At 48.7% G+C, this 9,878-nt stretch overlaps 5 protein-coding genes and 3 non-coding genes across 8 annotated transcripts; 3 read left to right on the top strand and 5 right to left on the bottom strand.

Moving 5' to 3' along the window:
- Nucleotides 1-181: 181 nt before the first annotated feature.
- On the bottom strand, nucleotides 182-1,451 carry EV420DRAFT_1306483 (uncharacterized protein; the record flags this gene model as incomplete). The annotated part of the gene is made up of 3 exons (XM_060468496.1): nucleotides 828-1,451; nucleotides 384-774; nucleotides 182-341 (listed from the first exon to the last, which is right to left on the bottom strand). The coding sequence occupies exons 1-3, from the start codon at nucleotides 979-981 to the stop codon at nucleotides 182-184; spliced, it is 705 nt and encodes a 234-aa protein (XP_060332625.1). The 5' UTR covers nucleotides 982-1,451.
- On the top strand, nucleotides 1,389-1,706 carry EV420DRAFT_1255628 (uncharacterized protein; the record flags this gene model as incomplete). The annotated part of the gene is made up of 1 exon (XM_060466768.1): nucleotides 1,389-1,706. A coding segment is annotated over one exon (318 nt), but the record flags the coding sequence as incomplete, so codon positions are not given.
- Nucleotides 1,707-3,242: 1,536 nt separating this feature from the next.
- Nucleotides 3,243-3,328, bottom strand: EV420DRAFT_t122. Its single transcript has one exon. It is a non-coding gene; the product is annotated as a tRNA-Ala (tRNA).
- Nucleotides 3,320-5,253, bottom strand: EV420DRAFT_1332115 (26S proteasome subunit RPN7-domain-containing protein). Its single transcript, XM_060468820.1, has 5 exons — nucleotides 4,713-5,253; nucleotides 4,041-4,664; nucleotides 3,771-3,989; nucleotides 3,612-3,721; nucleotides 3,320-3,554 (listed from the first exon to the last, which is right to left on the bottom strand). Exons 1-5 carry the CDS (start codon nucleotides 5,139-5,141, stop codon nucleotides 3,467-3,469), a joined length of 1,470 nt encoding a protein of 489 aa, XP_060332623.1. The 5' UTR covers nucleotides 5,142-5,253; the 3' UTR covers nucleotides 3,320-3,466.
- Nucleotides 5,254-5,275: 22 nt separating this feature from the next.
- Nucleotides 5,276-5,356, top strand: EV420DRAFT_t125. Its single transcript has one exon. It is a non-coding gene; the product is annotated as a tRNA-Ala (tRNA).
- A 976-nt stretch (nucleotides 5,357-6,332) lies between these two features.
- EV420DRAFT_218119 (uncharacterized protein) lies at nucleotides 6,333-7,294 on the bottom strand. The gene has a single exon (XM_060481256.1). The coding sequence runs from the start codon at nucleotides 7,078-7,080 to the stop codon at nucleotides 6,511-6,513; it is 570 nt and encodes a 189-aa protein (XP_060332622.1). The 5' UTR covers nucleotides 7,081-7,294; the 3' UTR covers nucleotides 6,333-6,510.
- A 483-nt stretch (nucleotides 7,295-7,777) lies between these two features.
- On the top strand, nucleotides 7,778-9,169 carry EV420DRAFT_1533052 (uncharacterized protein). Its single transcript, XM_060472744.1, has 3 exons — nucleotides 7,778-7,948; nucleotides 7,999-8,091; nucleotides 8,147-9,169. The coding sequence occupies exons 1-3, from the start codon at nucleotides 7,830-7,832 to the stop codon at nucleotides 8,700-8,702; spliced, it is 768 nt and encodes a 255-aa protein (XP_060332621.1). The 5' UTR covers nucleotides 7,778-7,829; the 3' UTR covers nucleotides 8,703-9,169.
- A 238-nt stretch (nucleotides 9,170-9,407) lies between these two features.
- On the bottom strand, nucleotides 9,408-9,481 carry EV420DRAFT_t121. Its single transcript has one exon. It is a non-coding gene; the product is annotated as a tRNA-Ile (tRNA).
- Nucleotides 9,482-9,878: the final 397 nt, after the last annotated feature.

The raw sequence follows: 9,878 nt of genomic DNA, 5'->3' as shown, positions 1-9,878 counted from the left end.
ATAACAGTCCGAAGATGCGAAGCAAGTAGACTGTTGCGTTTCATTTCGACTGGTTTTTCTCTACCTCAGCAGTTCGCGCTTCAATGGGTCGAGAAATACGAGAGTTGTCAAGCTAACGGCCTGTAGTTCCCGAATGTACTCGCTCGCTAAAAAGAAAATGAGTCAGGTCAGATACCAGTGCTTAATTTAGATGTGACTCACCCCTTGACAGCAGATGAACCTTGCTTGTCCTCTGCTGGGTTGGGGGCAGGACATCTCGTAGAAGATCATAGTTGCGGCGGAGCTCATCGCGACGCTTCTGTTCAGACTCGATTCGCTGTTGACGAACAGATTCTCGACAGCTAATGCACATGATTAGCAGCTTGCTTGGTGAAAATTTCTACGAGACTTGCTTATCCATAGGTCCTCCAGCGGATGGAGAGACCTGGTACTCGTCATCGTCATCATCTGATTCATCGCTGGCCTTCCTCTTCCTTGCCTTCTGGACCTTCCTCGCGGTTGAATTTCTCCGAGTAGCAACACCAATGGGATCATGACGGTACGAACGGGGGACGGTGGCTGCATAGGGAATGGAGGGCGGAGGAGAGTCATTGGACGCGCGGCTGCGTCTTCCAGAGAGGGTTCGGTCCTCGTCGCCAGCGTAGGTCATAGCGCGGGGTGAGATGCCGAGATCCTCACCCATATACGGCTGAGGCGAAGCGGTGTATGTGTGGTCGCCGCCCATCGGGTGGGAAAGGTTGACGCCGTCGTATTCGCCACCAGAAGACGCAGATGCTAAGAAACGGATTGTCAAGTATGGTGCCGTAAGAACTGTGGAAAAGGCTTACCATTCAAGGAAGAGCCGAAAGGGGGCGAAGGCGAAGGGGGATACTGAAGATAATCCATCGCACTCTCGATGTTGTCCATCAAGAAAGGGCTTTCCATGGGATGCTCCATGAATGAAAAAGAGCGAGCGAGCATTGGTTCGAAGTCTACAGACATTGGACGAAAGCAAAAAAGGTGTCCAGAAGGCAAAAAATAACGGGAGGGCAATAAGGATAGGAGTGTGGCGCAAGATGAGCTAGAGGGATTTAGGGAAGAGAAGGAATACACACGATAGCACGGCAGCACCAGGGATCAAGTGCTGCTGGTGATGGCTGCAGAGAAAATGGCGGAGGAGGAGAGGGAAGGGAGGCGTGGTTGGCAGAGAGAGAAAGAGGGAAGAGATGAAGAAAGTTGCCGCGGGACTAACTACTTATGGAGAGGCAGGGCTGAGTTTCCTTTCTTGACGACGAGCCGGCGGCGAACCAAACTGGTGGCTCGTTCCTGCCCACATCAGGATTGCTCCGAGATAAGCCAGAAGCGAGGAACGAGCGGATGGCTTATCGGAGGAATACACGAAGAACCCTTCCCGCACGAGCATCATTCGCACACTTCTCAGTGTCATTGACAACCCCCATATCGAGTACGGCGATAATATCATCATCTTCTATGCCGGACATGGCTCTTGCTATTCATTTTCGGAGGAAGATGACGAGCAAGCAGAATTGGGATTCGTCGAGGCACTATGTCCCATCGATCGTGGCGTGACCGCTGACTCCGACGGCATTCCCGTTCCTGACATTAGTGACCGGGAATTTAATACCATCCTATCCCTCATTGCCCGAGCCAAGGGAAGCCGAATCACAGTCATTCTTGACTGTTGCCACTCCGGTGGTGTCAGCCGGGATTTACCTCCGCCAGAAGCACGCACTGCTCCTCGAATAGACCAGACTCCGCTTCATATTATGCTCCTCGCCGGGCACGAATATTTGAAGGATTATGCTGGCTATCGCTCCATTTTAGAGGATGACTGGTACCCGGATATGGACTCCTTCGTTGCGTTGACGGCATGCGAAGATTACCAGTTTGCGAAGGCGAAGAAGGTGGAAGGAGGGTACATTGGTCTTTTCACACACTCGCTTGTGTGTACTCTCCAGTCCGGCTACTTGAAGAATGAGAGACGACGTACGCTGATCTTGCTCATGCTTTGGACAAGTGGTCTCATCAGACACCGCGTGCTATTGGAAACCAGAAGCACATGCGCATCTGGTATCAGGAAAGCTAGATTATGGGTAATTTTTTTCATGTTTCGGCTGTATATGACCAGGGTTTTGGGCTGCTATGGTTTAGTTGTAAACTATATGGATTTCCATCGGATCGGCGGGTAAAGACTTCATTCCTATGCCATCGGACTGCTACGTATGCGCCGTCTTCGGCTTTTTCGCTTCTTAACCTTTGATTTTACCTTATGTTGTGTCTTTGGCTCTGTCGTACTCTGGCTAATATATGCCGATTGTGCTCTGTTCTCGGGTTGAAGACCCTCCGTAAGGTAGATCCTTTACATTCGTTCGTGCACACTACACAGCCTTGTGAAAAATGAGAAATTAGAATCTTAAAAAATTAGCCTGGAACCAAGTGAACCATAAAGAGTTCAAACACAAAAGCAGAGCCGACTTAGTCTCGTAAACCAGACTCAACGAATACAGCACAATGAAATCCAAATAAATCCAGTCCCATCTGACTACGCTAGAACAAGAAAATGCGAATACTAATGATAAGACATCCTCAGCGACGTTCGTCAAATTTCAGCAAAAATAATTGATGGTTGTTCCAACTTCCGACGCAGGTTTTACTCTTCTCCCTGGGGCTCTGTTTAGCGCCGACACATTGTAGGCTCGACGTCAAACACCGCATCCTGTAATCTGGACCCACCTTGCCTCAAGTTTCGGTGATACCGGTGTGGAGCTGGTGCATTACCACCGAAGAAGTTGTGATGATTAAAAATGAATGGATGGAAGGCTTGTGGAAGGCAAATGAATTACCAGCACTAAGAACATCAGCGGCGCTGATAGCTCTGTAAAGGTGTGGGAAGACTTGTATCTTTGAATCCAGCGTCGTCCTCAACTTTGTGATATATGTACAGGGAAGCGATATGGAATACACAGGGACCTCATGTTCTCCTCAATGACGGAAGCCGGGTCCAAGCACCGCAGGGCCCGGGGTAACCATGACGAAATGACTCCCACTCCATGATAATCCATCAGTAATGAAAATCATGAAGACAGGTCTCGTTCAATGGATGGAGCCGACTCACTGCTCGGCCAACTCGACTCCTGAGTCCCGACTGATCAGTGACTAGTGATCATTGATGATTGGGGCTGACTCGTCACTCGTGTCAGCCATCGCTCCGCTGTTAAAAAATCATAAAACAAGCAATAGATTGGACGCTGTGGGAATTGAACCCACGACCTCACGCAGATAATCAAAGTATGCAAAGCGTGCGCGCTGCCAACTGTGCCAAGAGCCCAGTACCAGTGGCGTTTGGCTATCACAGGCGGCGCGGACAGCGCGTAAGGCTTGCAGGGTTCTTTGTACAACTTGAATGATGGATTGACGATTGCGTATACTTGTACAGACTAATAATGGATTGGAAAGGAGAACACCCTCATTCAACCTGAATATACTCCCCCATGGAACTCTGATGTGAAGACGATGCCCCCTTGGGAGGCTTGATGACTAGGTCCAGCTGCTGCCTGTAAGATTGGTGTTAAATTAGTAAGGACAACAGACTGAGACACTATAATGCTCACAGCCGCATCCTCAATAACAGCTTTCTATTCGCCGAATGCATATCATTCCCAGCCCTGATGGCGCGCGCGAACAAATCCGCCCTGTGGTCAACCTGTTTGACCTGCAGAATCTTCTCGGGACGTTAATACGAAAAAGGGCAGGTTGACTATAGGACTTACTTTGTTCTGACTATCCACTCTTCCTTGTATATCTCCTGATTGGATGAGGGTAACCACTTGGCCCTCCGTCTCGTCTACGCTCCACCCAAAGGCTTGACTCATCCTGTCGAGACGAATGGACGAGAACGGCTGGAAGTATAACACCACGGCACGGTTTTTGATCGCATTCATCAGAGCATGCACGTGCGAGGTGAGGTGGATGTCGATGTAGTGGCGAGTCTGAAGCGAGAATCAGCAGAAGAATGCAATGCAACGGGAAACAGAACACACAGAGTACCGCGATAGAAGATCAAGTACAGTCTGGAACTTGCTGGCCATGTACGCCTCGATAAGTTCACGGAGATAGGGCTCCTGCTCGATGTACACGCCAAACGAAGAGTTATCCAATACTCGAGCCTTGAACGCGCTGCGAGAGAGACTCGCCATCGCGCATATAGTACCATATATAGCGATATCGCTTGGGCTGACGAGCCTCCCAATCCATTCACCGAGATCCTTCGTCGACCCCAGTCGCAGGAGGTTGTACGACGCCTTCTCGTAATTGTCCTGTCCTAGATATGACAAGGCTGTAGCAAAGTCGAGTTTGGACTGCACTCTGTCCCGCTCAGGGGAGGATTTTTTTGCGCCAGTTGAAACCATTGGTGTAGGGGCGTCTTTATTGGCGGAAGCAGAGGCGGCGGCTGTGGCTGCGTCCAAAGCGGCTTCAGCTTTGAAGACATAGGTAGGTAGGTGGCCGTAGTTTCTTTGTTCGATAAGAAGTTCGAGGACGGAAAGGCACATATCGAGGACGTGTTGACTTGTAGTGCAGTATTCTCGGGATTTTGTGTAATGCTTCAGCGACGTGGCGTATTCTCCGATGACTCGATAAAAGTCGCCCAAGTCGCGATGAGCCATCTGCACCTCCGTTAGAAAGAGTCGAGTTGACAGTCGAATACTACGCACCCGAATGCTCTCCTTGATCATATTATTCGAGTATGTTTTCAGCTCCATCTCGAGCTTCAATCGATCCGACTGGTTTTTAGCAAGGGTCTCATCAATCCACCGTGTGCTGAGCGAAGCGAATTCAGATATCGGTGGCAGGGACCCATTCGCATTCGCATGAGCCTGCTCGTACGCCGTTACGAGGCCCTGGTACTGAGACGGGTCGCGAGACTGGTGAATATGCTGGATGGCTAGGTGGAAAGCATCAACGGCAATCGTTGGGCACAGTTGAATTATGTGAATCAGGCGGTCCACAGCAGTACGCCCGGAGTAATTGGATATGTAGCTCTCAAGGTCAAAGGGGTGCGCGTCGTCCACCGGGACGGTGAATGAACGTTTGGGCTGCGAGGTGCTGGCCTGCGTATTCTCTTCAGGTACATCGATATCCATGTTGCCGAATGTCCAGGCTGCAGATAGTGTGTCGGGAGGAATGATGGTCGTAATGGGAGAGACTGGAGTTGACTTCAACCTACAGGACAGATTCTCATTAGGAATGATAGCAAATATATAGAGTAGAGGATTATGGGCACTTGGCACAGTTGGTAGCGCGCACGCTTCGCATTTAAGTTTGCGTGAGGTCGTGGGTTCAACTCCCACAGTGTCCACTTTTGGGAATTTTTCTTTGCTTCTTTTTACCCCCTTTGGTCCGCGTTGTGCAATATGCATTTTGTTATTTTGACTTTCATAGCTCTTAGCTCTAAGGCGCACCAAGAGCTTCAAACTTGAGCTTGACCCTTCAGCCTTTGAGTCAGAGTCTTCACATTTCCTCTTCAACAGTGACCACGTGAACTGTTTGTATCGCCAAAATCTATCCAAGGGGAGGTAACTTACCGCTCCGACACTGGTGTATCAGAACCTGGAGTTTCGGCATGCACACGCCGCATCATCAATTTTGGTCCTAGAGTTGAGGCGATGTGAAGTTCCACTAAGTCTCGAAGGGGAGTCAGGGCATAGTCATGGAAGTTGAAACACCGACCAGAATGTATATAGTTTAGACAACTGTTAAATATCGAAGTGTGCTGAAGAACTTTGAGGCATAGGCCCGCTATGGCAACATTGATACAATTTTGGGAACCAGGAGCCAGGCCTAAAAGGTATGTTAACCATCTCAACGTGCCGTGATTAAAGTCGAGCAAGATATTTGCGATAGCCAGACATATCACTCCCAAAGACAGGAGGTATACAGACAGAACCAATGAAGGTACGCAAGGGGCTCCGAAAAGAGGAATAAATCAAAATCTTGATTATTAAGAGGGCAGGACAGCGGTGCATAAGAGGAATTCTACTCAGCAAAACTAATTTGGACCATGCATAATGTTCACCTCCGCCTTCACCCGAACATCCGAATCGTCTTCGTCTTCTTCGATAGTCACCGGTTGAACCTGGTACGAACTGCCTATCCATAACGACGCGAACACCTGGCCTGCCGTGGACCCGATCAAAGAGTGACGGATCCACAGGCCAGGATGCCGGTGTCTTGTATGGGTGCTAGTAAAGTAGCCCACTCAAGATGAGAATCCTGGAATATTTGTCCTGCTCATTTGCGGAGATGACCTTGTAGACGGAAGGCGGTTGGACAGCCAGAAATATTTACTAATAGCGGAGATGTTTCTTCTTGTCAGACTGCCGCAGAAGTTCTGTTGCAGTATCCAATCGTATTTGAAGGAGCAGGCAGCATCGTGGGTGAACCTGAGGAAGACGATGATACCAACGGACTTTGGCTCCAGCAAGCTGCATCGAGGTGTCAATATAAGTCACGTCAACATCCGTATCTTCGTCGAAATCCAAATGCTTCCGCATTGATAATATCATTCCTCCCGTAAAAATTATGCTCCTCCTCGACAGATATCATGACACCCAAGCGTTGGAGCTGGTCAACTGGTAGCCAATCGACATCGAAATCTGGTCGTGCGGCCTGCTCTTTGACAAGAGGAACAAAGATATCGATGAGGAAATGCCCAAGCGAGCACTGATAAGCCATGCCACGGATGAACGCCGCGAACGCAGAGCCAGAATTAATCGTGCTAGAAGATGCGGCACGTCCAAAGTGGGTGAAATACACGTATGCGTGCTCGAACGCTTCAGCAGAAGTCGCTCCTCCGATGCGATTATCAGGCGTGCTCTGTAGAAGCTTGTGTAAACGCTGTTCCGAAAGAAGGGAAGTCAAAAGGTCTATCAGGAGGATAGGTCTTGAATAAACAGCCTGGTTATGACTGTGTGAGTCCGGCATCATAGGACGTTTCTTGTTCAATAGCAGTCGATGTATTGCCGCATCCCAGGCCTTCGTGAGAATAAGCCTCGCGACAAAGTCGGCCCCTTTCACTGTCATCGAGGAAATCGTCTTCGAGAAGGCGATGGACGACCTTTACCATGTCCACTCAGTCCTCATAAATGAAAATGGCAGCTGCTTCCGCCATGATCGGCTCCGAAGGATATCCAGGGGTCGTATACTCCCATGGGCTAGAGCGGAGGACATCACCCGTATGTTTGCTCTCATCGTCTCCTCTTGCAACCATCGAGACTCCTCTCGACGAGGTTCATATTCAATCATAACCCTGATATCGACCAGAGCCATCTCTTCGGGCTGTTTCCCGCTATCTACGCCTTGACGTCTACTCCAGAGTCTCTAGGGCGCGTCACACGCGCTGTCCTTGCTGATTTTCAGAGAGGTTATTTAGACCTTCTTGTAATGCACTACACCTCTCAGCAATTGTTCGTAGAACGCTAATATCGGTAAGCTCAACAGGGTCGCGTTGCATCAACAAAGTTTCTGTAAGGTCATCGCTGTTTCGCGAACAATGGATAAAGGCCGACAATACTCCTTGACGATTTTGCGGCTGAATCGTTCATGAAGAAATGATGGAAGAGAAGAACGTTGGCATGAGGAACGGAGTCGAACGTAGTATTTGGAAGTATTTACGACCTTGTAGTTCATGAGGAGACTGGAAGAGTTCAAGAGACCTTCGTCAGCTTAGTCATCTGTGACACCGGTCTTGGCGGATCTGTCGGGCCGTAGACCTTTTTCCATCTCAACACTCGACCAACGCGTCGAAATCCTCGCCGTCGAATTCGAACGGCATGTTTACGGCCGCAAGAATTATCACTCCTAAAATACCATTTGCTCTACGAAAATACACGAAACAAACCCCAGCCATAATAGATGGTCCTGGAGGAGCACTGACGCAGGGTCCGCAAACGTATGCATCACCAATCTTGGAGAGAATTAAATGATGATCAGACTTCATAGAGACAAGGAACCCTCCCAAGGAGAGGACAAAATCCCATTATTTCCCCCTCCGAAACGTATTCCAAAACGCCTGCTTCGCCGGGTAACTTTCATGTATGTAACAACCCATTGTTGCTTTTCAGGACCTATCCTCATGGTTCATTTCAAGCCACGGAAACATCCTTCAACATCTAGAGGTACTAGAAGAGCTTCGCAAAGTCGAAAAGCTCCTACCATTCTGCCTACACCCGAACAGCAAGAACATCGGCCATGTTTCCGGCACCGAACCACCCGTGCTAAAGGTCGAGAGTAAAGCCTTCCCAACTCTCGACGAGGTTCAATACATCATCGACACTGATGGCATGAGGTTCATACGGCACGCCAAAGCCCAAACTTCCAACCTTCAAGGGCTCATGGAGAGCCTAGAACGTGATCCCGAATGCATGCGCCTACCCATTGTAATCGACTGGACGACAAAGCAAATCCTTCTGGATAGGTTATCTCGTATGTACCCCAAGACCGTGTACCGGGAGAAGAAGATAAAGGAGAGGCAGGTGCTCAAGTGGTTGGTAGAGGGACTTTTTCCAAAGGCGAAGCAGAGGCTCTGGTCTGCGGATACATCGAACGCTGCCCAGGTTCAAAAGTGGTTTGACACGATCAGGGCTGAAATCAAACTCCGAAAGTCGCTGTTCATCCAGACTTACGGAGACCCATTTGATCGCTGAACAATAGGTTGTCAGTAGCGCCCCAGTCTCCTAGTTGGTTTTTAAAGATCCATCAAATGCTCCTTTACTCATGAATAGCATTAGAACACCACAGTCTACCACAATGCTCGAAGGGGATCAGATCCTCGCAGTCGTAGTGAACATTCTTTACTCTCATTTAGAATGGCACCGATCTTGGCAAAACAGTGATAACCCGGAGGCTTCATTACTGCGCCAAGTCGCCCGACACTTGCCATGACGCTCTTTTATTGGCATTGCGGGTTAGCAGGAAACTATTGGTTATCAGGTCTGGCATATACTACCTGTCTGTAGTACACATGGCAGAATAACATCTTCTGGGGTTGAGCTGATGCAAAGACGACTTATACTGCTACGTAGGGCTTCAGCGCAGTGGATTGCAGAGGTACGTAAAAGCGGCAAGTTTCAGCCAAAGCTTGCGAACAGCAAGAGACTATATCAAAACATACCTTGGGAGGTCCCCTTCTGCAGGTTTGACTAAGGTAGCGCACGAAACCTACATTTTGAAACTTTTGATACAGCGATAAGTTACCTCCTCGCCGAGAGGAATCTTTGTCGAGGTAACGTGTCTATCATGTAACTTCCACATCGTGCGCTACTACATTATAAAGTGAACAATGAACACCTGGATGACAAGCAGGGTAGTAAACATTAAAAGTCAAAAGTAGACGAGAAAAATCTAACCAATGGCCAACGTGGGGATCGAACCCAAGACCTTCGCGTTATTAGCACGACGCTCTAACCAACTGAGCTAGTCGGCCATGCAATCATTATTTATTGTTCGGTATATCCGAGCCACCTTTGAACGGAGAGTTGGCAATCACTACCGATACTGATAACAGTACAATGTACGTGCATCAGAGGTCCCATAAGCTGCTATTATCAGCTATCATCGCTGTGACTACACTAGATAACTTGCTCGGAAATAGGAACTGACTATAATAAATAAAAGGCCTTATTGGTTTCCACCTTGCTGCCTCATTGAGTGAAGTTTGCCATGTTTTAAAGAGGCGACATCGACATCCCCAAATGCGGCTTTCTGAGTATTCAGTAAATAGCAAGAAATCAGAAATATCTACAAAATCGACTAGTAAGAGATGAACCGGACAAGATGAAGAAATATTTAGTGATGGTCAGAGAAAGCAACCTCACTCTTCA

This window comes from Desarmillaria tabescens (genome assembly GCF_030435595.1).
Source record: "Desarmillaria tabescens strain CCBAS 213 chromosome Unknown EV420scaffold_12, whole genome shotgun sequence".
Classification (NCBI taxonomy): domain Eukaryota; kingdom Fungi; phylum Basidiomycota; class Agaricomycetes; order Agaricales; family Physalacriaceae; genus Desarmillaria; species Desarmillaria tabescens.
This window is presented reverse-complemented; position numbering and strand designations above follow the sequence as displayed.

Coding starts and splice junctions, on each gene's coding strand:
- EV420DRAFT_1332115 (XM_060468820.1), bottom strand. CDS start 5,141: ATGGATATCGATGTACCTGAAGAGAATACGCAGGCCAGCACCTCGCAG. Junction 4,665..4,712: donor TGATCAAGGAGAGCATTCGG/GTGCGTAGTATT, acceptor ACGGAGGTGCAG/ATGGCTCATCGCGACTTGGG. Junction 3,990..4,040: donor ATCTTCTATCGCGGTACTCT/GTGTGTTCTGTT, acceptor TTCTCGCTTCAG/ACTCGCCACTACATCGACAT.
- EV420DRAFT_218119 (XM_060481256.1), bottom strand. CDS start 7,080: ATGACAGTGAAAGGGGCCGACTTTGTCGCGAGGCTTATTCTCACGAAG.
- EV420DRAFT_1533052 (XM_060472744.1), top strand. CDS start 7,830: ATGTTTACGGCCGCAAGAATTATCACTCCTAAAATACCATTTGCTCTA. Junction 7,949..7,998: donor CTGACGCAGGGTCCGCAAAC/GTATGCATCACC, acceptor CAGACTTCATAG/AGACAAGGAACCCTCCCAAG. Junction 8,092..8,146: donor CTTCGCCGGGTAACTTTCAT/GTATGTAACAAC, acceptor GTTCATTTCAAG/CCACGGAAACATCCTTCAAC.